We start from the raw sequence: 23,540 nt of genomic DNA on the forward strand, positions 1-23,540 counted from the left end.
CCCTAAGGCTGCACCAGGAAGTTCGGGTCAAACCAATCGCTGCCTGGCTAGGCGGAACTTCCTCTATGTTGGCCCAACGCTGGGAAGCAGAGAGAGCTTGGGGCAGCCACGGCGGAGGCTTTGAGGCCTGTTTCCCGATGGTGGCAGCAGCGGCTTGGTGGAGGGCAGGGAGAAAGAAAGGAAGGGGGCAGGCAGGGAGACAGAAGGGAAACAGAAAAAAAGAAAGGGGGCATGAAGAGAGAAAAAAGGAAGGGAGGCAGGGAGAAAGAAAGGGCAGGGAGAGAGGAAGAAAAAGTTGGGGGAGGGAATGAGGTCTGAAGGAGAGGAAGCTTACAGGCTGAAAGAAGGGAAGAAAGATTGGATGCACAGTCAGAAGAAGAAAGTGCAACCAGAGACTCATGAAATCACCAGACAACAAAGGTAGGAAAAATGATTTTATTTTCAATTTAGTGATCAAAATGTGTCTGAATTTATATCTGCTGTCTATATTTTGCACTATGGCCCCCCTTTCACTAAACCACAATAGCGATTTTTAGCGCAGGGAGCCTGTGAGCGTTGAGAGCAGCGCTGGGCATTCAGTGCAGCTCCCTGCGCTAAAAACTGCTATTGTGGTTTAGTAAAAAGGGAGGGGTTATATTTGTCTATTTTTGTATGGTTGTTACTGAGGTGACAGTGCATAGAGTCATCTGCCTTGACCTCTTTGAAAAAACTCCAGAATAGCAATGATAATTAACATTTTCTCAGCATACAGTGTGCTGTGTGTTTTTTTAAAATTTTATTGATGGTAGATCAATTTGACTTGGTCATTTTAAAAGTAGCTCGCAAACCCAAAAAGTGTGGGCACCCCTGAGCTAGAGCGTTGAAGCTGCATGTGGCTGCCGTAAAGGTCATCTCTGACACAACCGTAAGTTGCATCAGAGACGACCTTTACGGCATCCATATGCAACTACAATGCTCTAGCTGCTGTAAGAAGACAGTTTAGACATTGCCGGCCACAGGCAGGGAGATATGTCGGACGGGGCCTGTTGTCCGGGAGGGGGGGGAAGATCATTGCAAATCTTGTGAGGTGAGGAAGGGAGAAAGATAGGCCTGTGGTGGATGGAGAGATTGAGAGAAGGGGGCAGATGATGGAAGTGGGTAGAAAGGGGAGAGAGAAGAAGTCAGATGATGGAAGTGGGGAGAAGGGAGAGCAAATGCTGAATGGAAGTGGAGAAAAAACACATACTGGATAGAAGAAGGGATAAAGAAAAAGGACATAGGCTGGATGGGGGAAGAAGATAGAGTTAGTGAGATAGTGGAGGGGTGAAGGAAAGGGGTGGCATGCTGTGGGTAGACATAGTGAAAAGAGGGAAACTGAGGACTGCATAGTAAGAAAGAATTTAATTTAAACGGAGGCAGAAAATAAAGAAGGAAGACCAAAGAAGGAAAGGGAAGAGAGAGAGGAGAGAGAGATGCCAAAGAACGGGGAAGGAGACAGAGATATCAGATCTGAACGGAGGAAATGAGAAGAGAGAGATGCTAAAAACCACAGGGGGAGGGAAAGAGAGATGAAAGGAGAAAGATGCCAAACCACGAGGGAACAGAGGGAAGATGATGGATGCCAGACCAAAGGGGGGGGGGTCTAGAGGAGAGATGGAAGGGGGAGGCATACAGTTTCTGGAAGGGGCATAGAAGGAGAGAAGATGCCATATAGGGAGGGGCAGAGAGATGGCAGACAGTGGATGGAAGGAAGACAGTAATAAGAAGATGAGGAAAGCAGAAACCAGAGAAGACAAAGGTAGAACAAAAATTTTCTATTTATTTATTGCTTTAAGAGACATATGTCACTGTTTCTGTGGTGTTGCATTTTATGCAGAGTCCAGCTTCTTGCTGGTTCAATTTAACTTTTGTCTATGTATTTCTATTTTATCCCTCCTTTTACAAAACTGTGGAGCGTTTTTTAGCACCAGCCGTGGTGGTAGCAGATCTGATGCTCAGAATTCTTTGAGCGTCAGAGCTGTTACCACCGTGGCTAAAATCTACACTACAGGGGGAGGGGTTAGTTTGTGATGACATATTCCATACTAGGTGAAGGTGTTTTCTGTGTGTTCGAAAGACATGGTTTTCTGTTAGGATTGACGGAATAGGATTGATCTGTACTGGTCTGGCTTGTTTAGTTTTACAATGGGTGTATTGATGTACTGCTCACTGCAATATGTAAGATGCTGCCTTTTCCTAGGTACTCATGTGTGACATGTTGCTTGTTACTAAAAATCATATTTTTCATACAGATGGGGGGGGGGTGCCAAAAAATGATGGGCTCCGGGTGTCACATATGCTAGGTACGCCACTGGGTAGCCAATGATGTTTCTTAAGCATTGGAGTGACATGATTATACTTTGAGGAAAAGGTAGCTATTGTAATTGCTGAAACTAGGAAAGATGATGATGAAATAATCACATTTGCTAAATAAAGTTTCTCTGTTGATTTTGTTCAGAGTACAATAAGCTGAATTTGTCCACTCTTTCCCAGCTGATGCTTTTCCTGATTTGCAGTATTAAAACTCCAACCTCATCAGTTTGCCTACAATTCCTTGATTGCACCCAAATTACAGAAGGAAACATTTCTTGTAAAGGTTTGCTTTTGTGATGTCCTCAGCTTGATTGGCTGAAAATACAAGCAAGTTTTACTGATCAGTTGATTCTTTCATTAACAACCTTATAAGTTTATCAATGATACCCTCCCCCATCTTGTCATCTTGTCCAAACAGTCAAGTCTGGGAATTTAAATTATTTTTATAGGGAAGCAATTTAATTTAATTTTTAGAATGAAAAAAAAAAAAAAAAAAAAATATATATATATATATATATATATATATATATATATATATAAATATTAGACTCATTAGGGTAAATGCAAAATATTTCCCTATTGGGAAGTTTCTAGAGGGTTAAAAATATCCAAGGTGAAAGTTAAAATTTAAGTGTAGATATTTAAAAAAAACTTATGTAGTCAGCCTTATGCAGTGCAGTTATCTATTTGTTACAGAACCCATAGGAAGATTGTGAATTCCAAATTAAGGGTGCCTTTTACAAAGCTGTGGTAGAGGTTTCTACTGCGGGCAAGCAAAGTAAATGCTTCAATGCTCACAGGAATTCCATGGTGTCGGAGCATTAACCTCGCCAGTCTGTGACAAAAACCTCCACCACAGCTTTGTAAAAACCAGTGTAAAACTTCAAAGAAACAAAATTCGAAGTGCATTAGATCACAAATATTTTTGAGCAGCAGAACATATAAGAACTGCAGTTACCAAAAAGAACCCCACCACCACCACCAGTAATAGCAAGATTCCATTATTTTACTTACCCAGAAGTCAGACTTACAGGCTTGTAGTTCCCTTCCTCATCCTTAATTCTGCTTTTGTACTAGTCTGGCTTGTTTAGTTTTACAATGAGTGTATTGATGTACTGCTCATTGCAGTATGTAAGATGCTGCCTTTTTCTAGGTACTCATGTGTGACGTGTGGATTGTTACTAAAAATCATGTTTTCATACAGATAGGGGGTGTCAAAAAATGATGGGCCCTGGGTGTCACAAATGCTAAGTACAAAAAACTCAGATGTATTGAAAACGAAACGTATGCAATAGTAAACACTTTCAATATAGACTAGTATGATGTTCAAAAGTATAGTGTAAGAACAGTAAAGGCTCTATACCAAATAAAAAATGAAGGAAAAAGCCTCAGAACAGGCCCTCCCACCTCCACAAAGGTGGATAGTAAAAGGTGGTCAAGCGGTAACCTCACTGGCAAAAAACCTTCAATAAATACTGGTCACTTGAGCTTAAAACTGTGCTTCACTAATAAATAAAAGACTGATAGAGGAAAAATCCACTTATCTTATGCTGATCAGCACACCAGCCAGCGTTTCACCGATAGGCTACATCAGGGTGTGTCCCGACCGATCAAGCTTCTTTCAAAGGGGACGCCGAAACACCTCACAAGTCTGAAAAAAACTCCTGAAACACGCCTCTGACATGCCCCCTTAAGATTTAGATGTACTGGAGGGGAAACGACTTGCAAGACATCTAAAAAGTCAGTTTTGATAATCGGCACTTGGACGTTTTGGCGATTAAAATATTCTAGTGCCAGTTTATGCTGTCTTTTGGATGTTTTCCTTTTTTTGAAAATGGGACCCTTGGTTAGCCACACTAAAACCAGCACTATGGTCTGTATTCTCTAACTGGCCCCTTTGTCGGCGGCTGCCTTAAAAGTGGCCACTGATTGCATGTCAAATCACATGACACCAGGTCGAGAATCACACCTCCGGCAAAGGTAGGCGCCATAAATGTAGGCCAGAGCTTCCCTGGCACCTACCTTTGGTGTGAATTGTGCCTCTGTAAGCGCTTTATAGTGCCTAAAGCCACTTTCGGCGTTAGTTACACCTACAGTGGCATTAGGCATTATTCTGGTACTGATTTTTTAGGCGCCAGTAGGCGCCTTGAAAGTTAGTGAAAAACGTTGTTTAAATGGCGTTTTTCACTGCACTTGGGCTCCTACCAGCGCCTAAAAAAACCAGCAACATTTGGAGAATCCAGGCCTGCTTACTGCTCCTTTGTGTATTATCTCTAATGTCACATGAATTCTGCTTGCCTCTCATTTCTCTCTCCTCTCTGTTCTTTCTGATCTTCTATCTATCTTCTTTTATTGAATTTCATTTTCTGCTTTTCTTACAGAGGATAAAGTATGGACAACACTATACCATGACCTGCAACAGCAAACTTCAGTGGTGGGTTCAAGGCTGGATAAGCGCTCTGTGCTACAGCTTAACTACAGCACCTCGATGGATCAGATCTCTGCCATCACCAGTAGTGCCGAGTACTGTGAACAGTACATCTCCTATTCCTGCAAGATGTCGAGGCTTCTGCACACACCAGGTAAGCAGATCTAATTATCATTTTTTCTTGCGTAAAAAAGCTGATGCATGTACCTAACTACAAGGATTTGTGTAGTATTTAAAAAGTTTAAGGATGAGAATAAAATGAATGAACTACTTAAAAAAAAAAAAAATCTGTCTAGGTCAAAAAAAGTTCATGCTCTTTTTGCTTTGAAATATATTTATTACGTCTCTGCAAGCCTACCCTGTCAGCCATGGCAGCTCATTTCAGGTTTGGGCAACATTGACAGACTTTGATGCTGAATTTTCTTTAAAAGCTGACCTCTGATGTTTTGTTCTGAGAAAATAATTTTTAAAAAACTATTTCCTTATTCCTGTGGGTTCATATGCCTAATGCCATTGCATCACAAGAGCTGTGTGATATTTGCTTCGCTTCTAGAGAGTACCAGTGAGCATCAACCTGTTGTTGTTGTTTCTTATTTGGGGAGGGGGCATTTCATAATTTTCAGCTTTAGGCTTTATTACAGTAAAAAGCTGACTCACTAGGTATGATAAAAGTCTATCCATCTGATGTAGTAGTTGTGTCAACACCTTGGAGTCTGTTGGTTTCCAGTGTGCACTCATTTGTAAATGTAGAGGAATGTGAGCCCAGAAACAAATGTAAAATAAATGTTAAAAGTCAGCCAGAGGTAGAAAAAATCCCTTTGTTCAATTTCTTGGTGATACCACATACTAAATTCTACATACTGGCATTCCTCCATATCTCTTATCATTGGTTGTTTCTTATGAACCCCCTCCCCCATTTAACCTCAGACTGCTCCACTCCATTAATGACTACTCTCTTTACATTCCTTTGGTTTACACAGCTAGACTAGACTCTGCGAGACAGTTTGCCTATTATTGTACTTCTCCAGATTAAATGCAATCTTAAATTTAGCAAAAGAAAGCTTGAGATATAAGATGGAACCTCCTTATTTGGGGACAGGGCCAGAGGTGTTTTGCTTTTGGTTGTCAAAGATCCTTCATTCCCAATCCCTGATTGATATTGTTTGATCGTTTCTTCTGATGTTATTGTTCTTTGTTTGATTGTATATTTTCCTACCTGATTTTTTCTTTTTAGGAAAATTGGAGAGGGAGAAAGCTAGATGTGGTGTGGTGTATTTAGATTTTAGCAATGCCTTTGACAATATTCCACACAGGTGTCTAATAAATAAACTTAGTGCCCTCATACTGAGGGCACTGGGTCAGGAACTGGTTGAGTGGAAGGTGGTCAGGAATTGGTTGAATGGAAGGTGGGTCAGAAACTGGTTGAATGGAAGGTAACAGAGGGTAGTGGTCAGTGGAGATCACTCTGAGGAAAGGGATATTACCAGTGGTGTTCTTCAAGGTTCAGTTCTTGCACCTATTCTTTTTAATATTTTCGTAAGCAATATTACTGAAGGGCTGTCTGGTAAGATTACAAATGTGTGGACAGAGTGCCTCCCCAAAGCTTTACTCCTTCTTATGAGCCTCGGTCAAGTTCTTCAGTCCCAATCAAGACTCCATCTGTCAAGTGCCCTAAATCAAGACCCCCCCCCCATCAATTAGGCTGCCTCAATCATTTCACACACATACCTGTAGCCCCCATCCTCCCCCTGCGTACTCTATATCAGCCCTGGGGGTCTAGTGGAGGTCTGTATAAAAGAAACATAACCCATAGCGGTAGTACTATGAGACTATCACTAGGGATTGCCAGCACCATTTTGAATCCTGAAAGGAGTGAGTGGGGATTTCTCCTGCCTAGACCCACACTAGACCCACAGGGATGAATGTAAGGTAGGCTTGGGAGGGCCTATGGGTGGGTGGGTGAGGAGGCCTGTCTGAAAGGGCAGGCATTCTGGGGGTACATATTTAGCTAGGTAGAGTTGCCTAGGATGAGCCTGATTGGGGAACTTGATTTGGAGGCATCACTAGAGACACATGATAGGAGGTATCAATTTTTGGTGGGAAAATGACTGGGGCTCCTCAGGGGTTGTGATTGGTGGGATGCTTTGCTCACTGTCATGTGATCTGGGTACTGATTCCTTTAACATGCTTCCAGAGCCATGGTATACCGTTACCTGCAAGGTGGCTCACAAGCAGCATTATGCATTTTAACACAGGAGTCAACAGCCCAAGGTAGTGAGATACTCCCATGGTAACTCAAGGTGCAGTAAAAACCCACCTTTTACTGCGCCTTGATAACTTCCCCTGCTAGTGTATCGTGTTTCCTAGAGCTTCCAATGGCAAATAATTAATTTGGTATTTTGTATGTGTGGAATATTTCATGTTGCATATAATTAAGCTGTAGAATCTGTTGCCAGAGTTGTTATGTAGTCAAAGTTAACATAGCCAAGGTCAAAAGAACTTTGGGCAAGTTCCTGGAAAAAAAGAGGCTGTAGAAAATTATTAGTCAGATGGACTTAACTTATTTCTTGAAAGGAGCCATAAGAAATTTGATCTACCTTTTAGGATTTGTTGGGTACGTAGGCCCATATTCTATAAACTGCACATTAACTTAGTCATTGGTAGATGCCCTACTGGACTGGTGCCTAAGTTAAGAGAAAAACGCCATTTACAAGTGCTTTTAAAAAACAGCACTGGAATCGCAACTATAGAGGTGCTGTACGATGCCTAATGCCACTGTAGATGCTGTAAAGCACCTCCGTTGGCACAATTCACATCAAATGTAAGGTCTTGAAAACCCTGGCCTGCATTTCCAGTGCCTGCCTTCCCCAATAGTGTGATTCTCTAAACAGCACCATTGCGTGATTGACATGTGATTGGCGGCTGATTTGAAGGCAGCCACTGACAACAGCGCCATTTAGAGAATCCAGGCTTTATTGTCTGGACTGGCCATTGAATGCTAGACAAATGGGCCTCGTTGTGACTCATCTTAGCTTATCCTGGGTTCCTTTTTCTTATTTGGATATTTGTCACCTAATGGTCAAACAAGTATAGAATCATTGTATTTACTGCCATGGATATCTCTCGGCAGTGGATCTTTCAGGGAAAATTTTTACTAATACCCAAGAAATGCTTAAAATAATGTTAGAACAGTTTAAAATGAATAGGCAAATTTAGTACAGGGTTTTGTGGGTTTTTTTTTAACAAGTTAGACCACATAATATTCACTTGCAGGGAGACCACTTTTACATTGCCACTGTTAACAATAACAGCAATGACATGATTAATATTGTTTGTTTTCTTTGGATTGCTTGTTTAAAAAGAGTCCTAGGATTACAGATTGGCTAGGTTGGAACACATTTGTAGAAAGAACACCATCATTTTCATGGCCAAAAATACTATATTGTCAAGGTTACTCTCTCCAGCTTTTGACATATTCTATGATTAGATTTTTAATGCAAAGACATTCGTCAACATCTTAGAGAGGCCATGTAACAGAGGAGACAAAAATTCAGAAAACAGCTATTCTAGTTTATGAGAAAGAAAAAGCTTTACTTCTTTAGCTATACTCAAAGAAACATACCTTTAGGCCCAGTGTATTAAAAGAAGAAAATTGAAATGAATGAATTGTAGCTACCATAATGAATAGAATTTTCACTTCAACTATGCAGAATATTGTATCTTTTTACACTTTAGTAAAAAGATGTAAATATAAAATCATAAGTGTTCAATGCTTGGGTAGATGAGGACAGAACCTGCGGGGACAGGACAGGGACAGGGGACAAACTTTACCCCCTTGTCATTCTCTACCACAGTGTTTCTCAACATGTGGTATACGTACCCTTGGGGGTACGCAAGCCACTTGTTGAGGGTACATTGTATTGGTTGTCACCAAGGATATTGCCTACCCCCCCGATCGCCGAAGCCACCGCCTGGGGATCCCTCCTTCCTGTCCACCCATCTGCCAAAACCGCCAGCATGGATCCTTCCTTCCTGCCCACCTGCCGCTGCCGGGGATCCCTCTTTCCTGCCCGTCAGAAGAAAGCCTTCTGGGTCAGCGGGGGGAGGGGGGTTCCCAGTTACCTCCTTCAGCGGCACTTGTTAGGGGGATGCGCAGGCAGCGGTTCACATGCTGCACGTATGACCCAGAAACCTTCTCTTCAATGTCAGAGCTGACGTCAGAGAGAAGGTTGTGGGTCAGCCATGTGCAGCGTGTGAACCGCTGCCTGTGCGTTCCCCCAAGTGCCACTGAAGGCAGAAGGAGTGAATGCGGCTCTAACAAGTAAGGGGACATGATCTTGGCGAAAGAGAGAAAGGGGGGGGAAGGAGCGCATTGGGACATGGGAAGGGAACGATTTGGGTACAAAGGTTGGAAGGCAGGGAGGGGGCACAAACTCGACACAGAAGGAAAGGAAGGGGCATGAACATGGGGCACAGAAGGGGTAGGGTTACCAGACATCCAGATTTTCCCAGACATGTCCGGGGGTCCAGAAGGCTTTTCAAAACCCGACACTTTGTCTGGGTTTTGAAAAGCTTTCCTTCGGACAGGAGGGCATCCATGCATGTCCTGCCTGACAAAAGCAGGCGGCAGGGGACGGGGCTGGAGTAAGATGGGATGGAAGGCGGGGCTGGGGTCGGACCAGGATGGGATTGGGGGCAGGACCAGGGCATCTCAGGGCATGGATGGGTGGAACTGGCGGGCCTGGGGGCAGGTCTAGGGGTACGGATTTTCGAGATGGAAAATCTGGTAACCCTAGGAAGGGGGCATTAACTTGGGACATAGGAGAGAGGGAATAGAAAGGGAGAATTATTGGGCATGAATGAGAGGGAAAGAGATGGTGCACATGGGGAAAGGAAGAATGGAAAATTGGGCTTAGAGAGACAGAGGAAAGAGGTAGAGATGTATGGGGAAGAGAAGGATGAAAAGGAGAAATGTGGTATATAGTGGTGGAGAGGGAACAGAGGGACAGATTGAAGGGGATGCAAAGACATGTTGGACATAGTGATGGAGAGTGAGATGTGGTATTGTACTGGAGAGAGGTGATAGAAGGAGAAATGGGCATGGAGCTGGTGGGCAATGGTGAAAAATGCTGCACATGATCCAGGGGATGAGAGAGGGAGAAATGTTGGATGTGGGAGTAGAGGGGATGGGAAAGATGTCTGGATTTCTTAAGACAGATGGACAGTGAGAGAGAGAGAGAGGAAGACATATTGCCAATAGGGGTGGAGGAGAGGAAGAAAAGTTGGACTCATGGAGGGACAGAGAGAAATGTTGGTTGGGGAAGGAAATGAGGTCCAGAGGAGAGGAAGCGTGCAGCAGACAGAAAGAAAGAAATATTGAATGCACAGTCAGAAGGAAGTGAAATAAAAGACTCATGAAATCACCAGACAACAAAGGAAGGACAAATAATTTTATTTTCAATTTAGTGATCGAAATGTGTCAGTTTTGAGAATTTATATCTGTTGTCTATATTTTGCATTATATTTTTCTATAGTTGTTACTGAGGTGATATTGCATATTTCAAAGTCATCTACCTTGACATCTTTGAAAACCCCCCAAATATATAATGTGGACTAGGATATGGTTGAATTAGTTTCCTTATATATTATGTTAATTCCCGTTAGGGAATTTACATTTGTACTTTCTGTGTTCATTCATGCATGTTTGTTACAAAGATATTGTAATGAATAATCTAATAAATAAAGAATTAAAAAAAAAGAAAACCCCCCAAATATAAATGATAATTAACATTTTCTATGTGTACAGTGTGCTTTGTGTTTTTTTTAATTTTGTGGTTACCATTATGTATTAACAAGATTATATTGTGTGTATATGAAAAATGGATGGAAGAAATTGCATTACAATTAGTAATATTATTATGGGGGTCTGTACAGGGGTGGAGCCTGGGTGGGTCAGGGGCGGAGCTTAGGCAGGGGTACTCAGTTGATATTTGATAGACATAGGGGGTACTTGGCTTGAAGAAGTTGAGAAAACTGCTCAACCACATATAGAAACCAGAAGAAATTAGACCAGGAAGAGCAGCACAACTTGGTTTGTAATTGAGTGCTTGAGGCAGTGGCAGTCAAACATCAATGCCTAATGTGGTATATATCTCAGCACTTTGCTACTCATAGAAGCAGTCACAAAGGCACTCAGAGCCACATATACGAGGGCTGTTCAAAAAGTATCAGACCTTTATTCATAAAAATATGCATATTCAGATACAACAATTTTATACTAATCTCCTTCAAAGTAGTCCCCTTGGGCTTCCACACACTTCTTCCATCGGTTCTGCCACTGTCGGAAGCAGCGCTGGAACACCTCTTTTGAAATTGCATGCAACTGATCAGTCGCATTCTGCATGATGTCTTCTTTTGACTAAAATCTGGTCCCTTTCAGGGGCATTTTCAGCTTGGGGAAAAGCCAGAAGTCACAAGGAGCAATGTCGGGAGAGTAGGGAGCCTGAGGAATCACAGATGTGTTGTTTGGCCAAGAAACTCCGTATCAAATGTGAAGAATGGGCAGGTGCATTATCATGATGGAGCTGTGTTATAAAGGCGACGCAAAATCTCTTGGTAGTACCCCTTGGTGATTCAACGATCCTGCATCACCAGGGTCCTCACTTGGTCAATAACAATCTCATTTCTGGATGTTGAGGGCCTACCAGAACGTGCTTCACTCTCCACTGATGTGCAGCCATCTCTGAAGTGGTTGTACCACTCCTTTATCTGTGTGGTACCCATTGTTTCATCCCCGAAGGCCTGCTGAATCTTGCGGATCGTTTCCACTTGGGAATCGCCAAGCTTTACACAAAATTAATGCAGTAGCGTTCAACTTTTTCTGTCATTTTGTCAAAAATGAAAATCGGATGGTGCTCACTTACACTTCTTCACTCATCGGCGGTCTGCCAGCAACTGACAACTTCTGTAGGTGGGAAAAAATTCAAGCATGCGCATTAGGGTCGCCTACATACTGTGGCAGGGACGCTTGGGCTAGGCTGGTGTGACCTACCCAGGGCCTCGTGCCACAAGGAATAGAGTTTGTTTGTGACCCGGATCCTGCCAGTGGCTCCCAGGCCCACTGGTGTACTCCCGCTAAGCTTTTCACTTAGTGCCAAAAGGAACCAAACCACACTGAGTTCCAGGAGCAAAGCCTATGCTTCCTTTAATTGGAAATAATAATTCAATTCACAGTCATGTCAGATGGCATAATCGAGCAAATATAACAAAACAGTTGGAGTGCCTCTGGGCTAAGCAAAGTTCATAAATAGGACACGGCATTCAAGCTTTGGCACTTCTTATAAACTTTACCAAATCCAGAAAAGGGGAAAAAAAAACCCCTCAAAATAAAAAAAAAAAACAGGGTTTTGTTTTTCTTTGCAGTGCTGAGGAAGCAGCCCCACCCCAGCCCTGTGGGTCAGGCTGTTTCCCAGCCAAAAACGTAATGCTGAATAAAGAAAACTTTTCCTCCTCCACTCCTGGAGGTCTTTTTGCTACAGTCTCCTATGAACAGTCCAGCAAATGTAAGCAGCCTTGGGGCAAACAGTTCTTGTTTAAAAACGCACAAAAGAAAACCAGCAGAGCTCTCACAGCTTGTGAGCAGCAAAAAAAATATAAAACCCCAAACAAAGGCGAAAACACAGGCTTCCCTGTTTCCCTATATTAGTAGGTGCTGCTCAGCACATTCCCAAAACACATTTCAAGTTCCAGTAACGTTTAGAATAAAAATCCTCTCCAGAGTTCCCCCTTTTCCATAAGGTCTGGCAGTTTGGAAAATCCAGTTCGGGTTTTACAACCCCCTTCTCTGGGTCACACAATTTCCCAACACAGGAAAAATTGAAAGAACACAAAAGGCAAAAATAACTTTCACAATACTGCTGGTCTTCTCCCTCAAAACCCTGGCTCAAATATTTGAGAGAAAAACATTCAAAACCCCAGTCCCCCAGAATGCAGGAAGCTTCTGGCTTTCCTTATACTGTTCATTCAGCTGAGTCCGTTTCAGAAGGCATTACTCAGGTGCCCTGGGCTCAGGTTTCAGCCCAGAGAGAATTACACATGGTCAGCAAGCAGAGCAGCAAACTTCCTCAATGATACCATGGAAACTCTGACCTGCTTTACATTCTGTGCTACCATGCCTGGCTTCTAGCATAGGCAATTCCTCAGCAGGGAAATCTCCGCCCTTACTGTTCCCAGGACTTCTCCCTTGGTCTCTCCCAGCCCTTGCTACTCGGCTCTCTCCCCTGTTCCTCTCTCCCCCCAGCTGTTCCTAGCCCCGCTTTGCTGGAGGATAAGGGTTCACAGGTGTCAGGCACCTCCCACTAATTACTATCAGTGAGCACAGCAGAGGCTTCCTGGCTTGAAGCCAAGGTAATTCTCTTTCTGTTCTTAAAGGGACAGGATTAAAAGGTGCAGCACAAGTCGGCTTAACTTCCCCGGTTCATAGACAGTGGAGCGCAAGATGTCAGCGCGCTGACAATCTAGCGCCGACAATTCGGCGCAAGACAGAAGCACGCGGGGGAAAAAGTAATTTTTAAAGAGCTCCGATGGGAGGTTTGGGGTGGCAACCCCCCCACTTTATTGGTTAGTGTTCGCGCTGCTGTTGGAGGGGAGTTGGAGGGGAAACCTCCATTATAGCGAAAATTGAACTTTTTCTGATTTTTTTCTAGTGAATCTACGTTGCCTCTGGTCCTGTAATCCACTGGATTAAAAAAATGTCACCATTCTCTGTTTTAAAAGTGTTTCCATTAATTTGTTTACCACAGAAGTCAGACTTACCGGCCTGTAATTCTCTACTTCTTCCTTACTTCCACTTTAGAGGAGAAGGACCACATATGCCCTTCTCCAGTCATCCAGTACCACTTCCAACTCTAGAGAAGAATTGAAAAGGTTAGTCAGCAGAGCCACCAGAACCTAAGTTCCTTCAGCTCTCCATCACGTTGCCAACCTTTAATTTAGCTAGCTCCTCACGAACACAACCCTCTGAAAATCGTTCAGGATCTACCACTCCTCCATCCCTATTAGTGTTTGACTTATGCGGTCTCGGTCCCAGTGCTTCAGCTGTGAACACAGAACAGAAATATTTGTTAAGCAATTCAGTCTTTTCTTTATCAGCTTCTACATATTTCTCCTCTTCACCTTTGAGTCTCACAATGCCATTTTTGTACTTCTTCCTATCACTGATATATTTTTAAAAAGTATTGTCTTCCCATTTTACCATGTCATCTATTTTTTCTGCCATTTCTATCTTTGCTTTCCTGACTACTCGACCAGCCTCTCTTAACTTTCCAGATATTTTTGCCTGTTTTCCGTTTTCTGTGATCTTTTGTAGCTTATGTAAGCTAATCTCTTATTCCTTATCTTCTCAGCTACTACTTTTGAGAACCAAAGTGACCTTCTTTTCATCTTATTTTTACTTATTTGCCTCACAAAAAGGTCTGTCGCCCTTATAATTACTCCTTTCAGTTTTGCCCACTGCATTTCTACTCCTTCCAGATGTTCCCATCCAGACAACAATTCCTTGACATAATCCCCCATCCAAACAAAATTAGTTTTTTTTTTTAAGTCTAGAACCTTTACTTTTGAATGAGCCCTCTCTATACCCATTTTAATATTAAACTGTACCATGCAGTGATCACTGGATGCCAGATGATCACCCACTGTAACATCAGAAACAGTTTCTCCATTTGTAAGCACTAAGTCCAGGCTTAGTACATAAACCTTTATTCAAAATGTCACTCTTAAATTTAGGATCATAAGAAGCGGGTGGTAACAGGGGCAGGTTTAGGGTGGGGAAAAGAAGTTAGGATCTTAGCACTGATTTTCAGAAGGAGGCTCATAAATCCATGCAATCAAATTACAGGTCTAAATTTATGATCAAAACTTTTAAGCTTCTAAATTAAGATGGATTTTCAGCTGAAAAGTTATGTTTATAGAAGAATAAATTTAGGAGCTCAGCATTTTCTGAATATCAGGCCTGGAAAGTTTTGGTGATATCAGTAGTAGCTAAGGAGATTAACAGCCTGGCATCTGATAAGGAAGAAACTCCTACTGATGCCAGAGTACTGTTTGAACTACTAGTATCTTCTGAACCACTAACCACCAGTGCCCCAGCAACATTAAAGGATCTCATAAGAGAGGCCACGTATCAAATGTTTGGAGGCACTTTCATGCCCTGTAAGTTCAACACTTAACAAAAAGTCTGCACTGTAAGACCCATGTGAGCCATGGAAAAATAACTGGCTATCTTTACAACTCTTCTAGGAAGTATCACTTAGAAACGCAACATAAGGCTGCATTGTTTTCAGGGAAGGCTGGAAGTCCTTCAAGTCAAAAGAATGAAGCAACAGAAAAAGGCAGGGTCTGGCAACAGTGACTTCCCAGCCCTTGCAAACAGTTTCAGTGCAGGCCCTTTGTCACATACAGAGGCAAACTATATAGGAGGAAATGGGATGGTGTCCTACTGCTCTGTCCCATGCCAAGAGGCATCCAAAGTGGTGACAGTGTACAAAGCTGAAATGATTGCTTTTAATGACCGGTCCATGCAGATTGTGGAGAATATGGTTTTTAAGTGACTGTTCCAACTATCAGCACCAAGGTCCTGATTCTAAAAAAGGCGCCTAAAGTTAGGCATCTAGAGCAGCACGCCTAGCCAATTTAGGTGTCAAACTTAATTTTCTTAATTGGCTGATAATTGAAGGCACCATTAAAAATTGATTAAAATATTAAATTAACCAATAGGCATCTACACCAATGTGCCTATTAGCAAGTTAGCCTGGTTAGAGGGTAGATTCAGAGTAGATTCTGAGCATGGTTTGACTTTGGCACAAGTAGACACCTACCTTAGGGGCTCTCATTTAGGCCAAGAAAACCCTGGCCTAAATGGCAATGCGCCTAAGGATTCAATGCCTACTGGCACCTAAGAATGCTTAGGCACCGCTAGGTGTGATTCTATAAATGGCTCCTCCTGGATGATTGGCAACTATGCCAAACAGCGCCTAGGAGTTAGACACTGTTTATAGAATCAGCCCCCAAATGCCCAGCAGGATAACGTTTAGAAGACAGGTGATTAGGGTGCCAGATTTTCCAAACGGACAATCCAGACACCTAGACCCGCCCCCAGTCCTGCCAAGTTCCACCCATCCCTGCCAAGTTACACCCCAGTCCTGCTACCAATCCCATCCCCTCCCGCTGCCTGCTCTCGTTGGGCAGGACTGGCAATTTGTTGGAAGCTTTTCAAAACCCAGACAAAGTGCCGGGTTTTGAAAAGCCATCCGGGGAAATCCGGATGTCTGGTAAATCCCCATGTGTTCACTCTATAGGCACTTGTAAAACATGTGGGAAGCTGGGGGATAGATGCAAATGCGAGCCTTAGTATTGTTCAGTGACAGCAGACAGGGCACTTGGCTCTGGCAGCAGCAGGCAGATCATTGGGTAATTACAGAACAGACAGGGACTTGGATACCGGCAGCAGGCAAATAGGCACTGTCAGCACTCAACAGGCAGGGTACTAAGGTAGTGGCAGCCATAGTTCCAGAAATCTATGCCACAAATGTGCACTAATCCACCATGCACACTGTGGATGCACAGAGTATGCATTCTTCTGAAAGACTGTGCACTCTTCCAAAAAAAGTATGCATTCATAACAATATTAGCCCCTAAATGAAAGCAAAGAATAAACACGTGACATTAAACGAACGATGCAACAAACAATACAATAAACTAAACAAATTGAATTTTGGGGGGCTGCCCATCTCTTGTTCTATGTAGGGATTCTGTTTAGTTGCTGATCCCTCTGTAGAAAGAGATTTTATTCACTACATGCTGCAAAATGTAGCATGATAATACTTCTATTTCACATTCCAGCTGCATCATCTTATGCATAGTGCGGTTTTTAGAGCCAGCCACGGCAGTAACATCTCCGATGCTGAATTCCTATGAGCTTTGGAGCTGTTACCACCGCGGCTGACGCTAAAAATCACGCTATGGTTTTGTAAAAGGGGGGGATGTCAGTGTAACATATAGAACAATCTTTTAAATAATGTAATCATAATAACAAATAATCACAATAGCTAATCTTAACACAATGATAAGCAATTAAATAAAAATTCAATTACAATTATAAAATGGTTAAAACCTTAAACCAGCTAATTATTAATACACAATGCAAGCCTAAAATAAACACAACTCGCTTGTTACAAAACTGTAGCACTTTTTTAGCGCTGGCCATGGTGGTATTAGCTCTGACGCTCATAGAATTCCTATGAGCATTGGAACTGTTACTGCAGTAGCCGCCGCTACAAACCGCGCTACGGTTTTGTAAAAATTGGGGGGGAGGGGGACAGTGAACACAGCATTAAAACAAATGCCTTTTCTGCTATTAGGTCACTCTGAAGGTACCCCCTCTCACCCACTATGAAAATTCATATACACAGTAGACATTGCCAAGACATTCGTTCTTTACTCATAAATATAAAAGCAGTAGAAAATGTCAGTGATATTGAAAGTCACGCTGCTATATGCCAACATCTGATGAACTTCCTTGCGCTTGACTTGACATCTGAATTCCAATATAAGTACCGTAATATGAAATAAGGAACAGTCTTAAAAACACAATTCTCTAGTAATGATATATTGAGGGCTTGATTTTTTTTAAGTCTTTTCCCATGCTATGTCCTTGGGGAAGAAGCTTAATAAACAAGGCTCATAGGGACCATTTTACTGAACTGTGGTCAAAGGTGGCCCTTGCACGTGCTTATGTGTGCTATTCCCGTGCACTAGGGTCATTTTTTCCTACATGGATAAAACGGTCAGATATCAGAGTATTTCTATTAATGGCCATGCGCTAATTTTCCTATTAGCATGCTGCAATGGAGCTGCACTTACCAATTAGTGCAGAATACACCTACTCTCCACCTCCAGACCCACCCCAGCACTAAAAAATTAATTCTATTTACTTAGTGCACGGATAAATTCTAATGTGTAAATTATATATTTTTTAGTGTTTGGATAGTGCATACTGACTTTTAATCACGCGCTAACCCCGCGCTGGCCAAAAAACTACCGCCTGCTCAAGGCAGGCGTTAGCGGCTAGCACAGCCGGTGGTTTAACGAGTGCTATTATGCGTGTTAAACCACTAGCGTAGCTTGATAAAAGGAGCCCTTAGTAAAAGGAACCCTTATTAAGTAAAAACAAGAAAACTAATTTCTCTCCTTTTTTTATTTAATTTCTAGAAGAAAATGAATGCTTCTGAAGTTCATTCTAATCTTCTAGTTTCTTTAAGGATCTAAGTATAGCTGATTTAGAGTGCAGACTTTGGTTTCCCTACACACACAGCCCCTTTTACAGAACCACGGTAGAGATTTGGCGTCAGAACGGGGGAGGCCACAAGTGCCCTGGCCTCATCAAAAATTGGCGGTCAGAAGAGTCAGTTATGATTCTACTCCCCCACCTACCTACCTCGGCTGCTGTCATTTTAAATCTTCGGGCAGCTGCCGCACAGCACCAACGAACTGAAGTCAATGCAGAATGAAGATTTCTAGGGCAGGCCTGCTCGTTGATGCTTTGCAGTGGCTGCCCAAAGATTTAAAATTATCTGGAAAGATAGGTGGAGGAGTCAGGAGTGTAGGGGTGTTTCCTTATTCACACCTGAAGGTTAGGCCTCTCTGACATCATCAAGCCTGAACCATTGTTTGCAAGAAATCATTCCAGCCTAAACTTTACAAGAAGAGAAAGAAGAATACATCTTTGCTGTTTCTGCCTGATGCATTCTGGGTGTGTACCAGAACTGTATTCTAGTCAAGGGCATCCAGCTATGCCTGTGTGAATCTTGGGGGAGGCATGGCTCTTATGCTGTTCTTACCTAACGAAGGTGCCTCTGTTTCACAGCCTGTACGAGACTATACAGAAAGGCTATTCATCTAAGTCCTGTTTCTGGATTGGTCCGGAGAAGTCATCTGACGAGAACCGAATAGAATGTGCCTAATTATTAATTAGTCTGTTCTGGGATGTGAGGGAACTTGCATCTTATCATAGGTGTTCTCTGCATATCTTCTATAATAATTAAGACCTGAAAAGTTACCTCTTGTGACTCTCTGCCTGAGAGAGAGAAACCGGACTTTTATACATCTGGATTCCATCACATAAAGGAAACCTTGCTGCCAACCTAATTTACAGCTGTTCCAGTGAATAACGGACTCTTGTACCAAGAGAATTCTTATCTTCAGTGCTGAGTAGAAGACATCTTCCCTTTCACCTGATTCTGTGCTACAGCCTAATCGGATGGTGAGAATAAGGAACTTATCTATCTTATCAGCTGGAGTTAGATAAAAGAATTCTATTGTGGTTCGGGATAAGGAGATGTAAAGTTACTTGGGGTGATAAGCTATATTTTTAGTTGCTGCTAATCAGGAATTATTATTATAAGAAATTGTTTAGAGTGTAAGAATTAGTTTTACTCTTTTATCTAGCAAGTGTGGTGTGATAATTATGTAATGAGATATATATATGTATTCAGAGACATTGTGAACAAATAATTAGTTTATTATTTACTGCTGGCTTATGAATTATATTTTTATATTTCTAATAAAAGTATTTCACATAGCCTTGGTCTCTATTCTTAATATAAACTGGCAAAATAACGAACCTTGGGTAAGGAGATTATGGTATTCCTTGGCATCTGACTAAAACAGGCACGTATTTGTTTATGTAACTGATTAGTCATCCATAAATCTTACTACAGGAGCTGGAAAGAGAGGTCATGTCACAGGATCCTGTGGGGCTAGGGCAGAGCCTTTAGGCCCTCAAACAAAAAGTGTTCTGCTGCCTATTACCAATGGTAAATCTTTATTTATCCAGTACTTTGAATAGGACAGCATCAACAATGGGGTTAAAATTCAGCTATCAACTGTCAGCGTTTTTATGTGCGCCATAGGTGGAGAGTGTGGTGTAGTAGTTAAAGCTACAGTCTCAGCACTTTGAGGTTGTAGGCTCAAAACATACACTGATCCCTGTGACCCTTGGCAAGTTGCTTAATCCTCCACTGCCCCAGTACATTAGATAGATTGTGAGGCCACCTGAACAGATAGGGAAAATGCTGGAAATACCTGTATATAAACTGTTATGAGTGTAGTTGTATACTGTAACTACAAAAAGGTGGTATACAAGCCCCTTTCCCCCTTATGCTTGGATATTCAATGTCAGACTATGTTCAGGGACCAGCATTGGAATATGGCAATTTCTCCAAATGGGTTAGTTTTGTGCATACATTATATTTTAAAAACCACTGTATTTCACAATAATAATATGACTAAACCATGGATTAACACAGTAAAGAGGGTATAAGAAAAGCCTCAGAAGTGATGTAGGACTTCATACTCGGTGCTTACACACTCAAATGTTCCTAGTCTTTCAGTCACTGGCATAAAAACTTCCTTGTTAATCTTCACAAAATCTTTTTCAATTTTTTTATTATATAGTGTCAAGATTTATCTTACAGCAGACATAATATCTTTCAATCCTTTAAACATTTACATATCAATCCATGGATCAGTTGCACAGTAACTTTATATCTTAAATTTCACTCAGTTTTATGCATACAAAGACTAGAATGAACCTCACTGCGAGGCCAGAATATGTGGAATATGATCTCAGTCTCTCAAATGTATTGCTAACGCTTGCTGTAATACATGCATTGTGCAAAACAAGAGCTTCTTTCTGGAGTTCATAAGAAGTAATATACTTCCCTCTCCATATTTACGAATTTCGTATCTACAGATTCGCTTATTCTTTTTCTTTTTGGGGGCTATTTTAAGCCCTGAAAGCCCCCCTTAAGTCTTACCTGGTGGTCTAACGGGTTTTCAGGCAGGAGCGCTCTTCCCACGCTCCTGCCCCTTGCAGATCGCTCAAAGGAAATGGCTCGAGAGACTATGGGAGCTCAAGGCAGCTATTTCCTGTGAGCGATCTGCATGGGGCAGGAGCGTGGGAAGATCGCTCCTGCCTAAAAACCCGCTAGACCACCAGGTAAAGCTTAAGGGGTGGCTTTCAGGACTTAAAATAGCCGAGGGAAAGCGGGGGTTAGGGGCAGAACTGGCCCGAATATTATTTGCGGCCCGGCTCTTCCCCTAACCCCTGCGAATACAGAGGGGGAAGTGTATATACAGGCAACTTATCCAGATGTGCTTGGAAGTTCTTTTCAATCAAGCCAGTGTCACACAAAAAGATGGGAACTAGTTCTGTATCTTTCTGCCACATTTTCTTAGTCCCATATTGCATTTTTTGGTACTTGAGGATCTTCTCTCTCTCCATCGGATTCACCAAATAATTGCTCAGGACTGACACCTCTATAACATCTGGCTGTATGTGACCTGCTATCACTTATGCAGTTAAGTATGATATTTGGCAGTTAATTACATAAGTTAAACTGGACTAAGATATGTCTGCCTAGAACACAGACCTATTTGTCTGGTTAACTTACCGTATTTGCCGGCGTATAAGACGACTGGGCGTATAAGACGACCCCCCAACTTTTACAGTTAAAATATAGAGTTTGTTATATACTCGCCATATAAGACTACCCCTTCTTCCGCACACCTTCTGCACAACAAATAAAACTTAAAAGAACATCAGAATTTATTTCAACAATTTTAATTAATTCACTAAAGCTGAATAGAACAATAAACCCATGGGAGCTGCCATGCTATTTGTTTTCTAAACTGTTAACCAAACTGAAACTGTCAATGATAGAAGGAAGATAACACATAGAGGGAGAGAGCAAGTGCCGGGCAAGTCCCTAGCAAGTTTGCTGGCATGACAGTTTCCCTTTAAAAGCCTTCAAAAGCCTCCTGTTCGCCCCCGCAACTTCCTTAAGGGCTAGACTCCACACACGGCCGCATGTGCGAGAGACGTAGTAAAGAGAAAAGGGGTGGGGCCAGAACGCTGCTGCTTCCCGCTGCGCAGGATGAAGGAGCTGGCACCCTTGTCACACTGATGTCCCGGCAGGTTTACTAGTACCGTAAGCACCGTAAGGAGGTAAGGAAGGAGATGTTAGGGCATGTAAAGTAAGGGCATGTAAACAGTACCCGGCGTATAAGACGACCCCCGACTTTGGGGAGGATTTTAAGGTACTGAAAAGTCGTCTTATACGCCGGCAAATACGGTATGTGGTTAAGTGCTGACTCCACCCCTGGACCACCTACAAAATCACCAGCAGGTAGCCCCACACAAACAATTTGAGCAGGCAGGAGCTTCTTCTGCCTGGTTAAATCACTTTGAATATCAACTTCAATATTTCTTTTTCAGAAAACTGGCGTTACAATTCTGACCTCTTTCCATTTTTCTGGACACTTTCTACCTACTAACTATAAATGTACATAACTATATATTTGGCTGGTCCATCAGCATTCTGGCACTTGCAGATATGTTACTTTCATAACTAGGGCTAAATTTAAGTTTGCTTTTTTCTCATGTGATATCTTCCTTTTAAGTCTCTCTCTCTCTCTCTCTGTCATTCTCATATCCAGGCTCATTATCTTCTTTCCAGAATTCAGATCCAGAGCCATAGCAAGCTATGTGGGGCCGCTGTGGCCCCAAAGAGCAAGGAAAAGCGTCCATTGCTTTCCTTGCACTGACGTCAATAAAGTAAGTGGGGCAGAAGTGCACCACATAAGTTAGGAGCGTGTTGCACAGGACATATTTGCTTGCAATTCTCGTGTAAAGATCTTAATTTATTTAAAACTAACTTAAAAACATTTCTTTTCAAAGCTTCTTTTAATCTTTAAAATAATTTTTTTTATCCATTTTACCTCAATTCTAAAACCAACTTTAAAATATTTCTTTTTAAAGCTTCTTTTAATCTTTAAAATAATTCATTTTATTCATTTTTATCCCAATCCTAATGTTTTTTCCTCCACCTGGCTTTCGCTCTTTTTTCTCCTGAAAACAGCAATTTTGTAACTTTTTGCCCACCTCTGTTTTTCCCTTATGTACCCAAGTTCGTCTGTATTGTCAGTTAGTGTTCTCTTACCCCCCCCCCCTTAAGGTTGTATACAATATATTTTTAATTGTTACTCGCTTAGTATGCAATAAGCAATTTATCAAATTGAATAAAACTTGAAACTTGAAAACTTGATAATTAGAATTATTTTCTTTTTGTGAAATCTCATCTGTATAGATGTGATGAATATCCATGTTGTCAGTCATCTGGATCCTCTTGTTGCTAGTTCAGCCTTAATGCTTGACACAGGTTTTATTCCTATCAATTTCCAATGTCACACACTCGACCTTGTAATTAGCAACTTTTTCCTTCCTTTATATTCTCTAATGTCTACTTAATTTTCTTTAATTGCCTTCTTCCTTATTCATCTTTATAGAAAATCAATCAAATGCATTATTTTGAAAACCCTTCAACTTAATCATACTCTAGGGTCTGTTTTCTCTGTTATTTCCCCACAAACACTCCATTAGAACACCTATTAAGTGCACTTAAAATGCCTCAAGTAACCTTCCAGCCCCCCACCCCCCCATCCCCATAACATTGGAACAGGCAGATAAGTGACAGCAGAAACCTATATACACTGAATTGAAAGTATTAAGTGTTTTACTGATGTTAAAAACAGAGGATCTCCCAGCCTCCCATCTTTAAAACATCAGTGGTATCTCAACAGTAGTCTGAATTCTTCATGTGTAGATTATAATTCCTTAATAATTCCCTCTATAGTGATTAACTTGTTCTATTGATCACTCTCT

The 23,540-nt window shown here is 41.9% G+C and overlaps 1 protein-coding gene across 4 annotated transcripts in view; it reads left to right on the top strand.

Annotated features, from left to right (window-relative positions):
- CNTNAP2 (contactin associated protein 2) overlaps nucleotides 1–23,540 on the top strand; it is a 2,440,986-nt gene that overhangs the window by 1,672,852 nt on the left and 744,594 nt on the right. For all 4 annotated transcript variants that reach the window (XM_033930311.1, XM_033930310.1, XM_033930313.1 and 1 more), the window contains one exon: nucleotides 4,713–4,913. In XM_033930311.1, the coding sequence (XP_033786202.1) occupies nucleotides 4,713–4,913 (201 nt within the window). The remainder of the gene's footprint in view (nucleotides 1–4,712; nucleotides 4,914–23,540) is intronic.

This window comes from Geotrypetes seraphini, chromosome 2, assembly GCF_902459505.1.
Source record: "Geotrypetes seraphini chromosome 2, aGeoSer1.1, whole genome shotgun sequence".
NCBI lineage: Eukaryota > Metazoa > Chordata > Amphibia > Gymnophiona > Dermophiidae > Geotrypetes > Geotrypetes seraphini.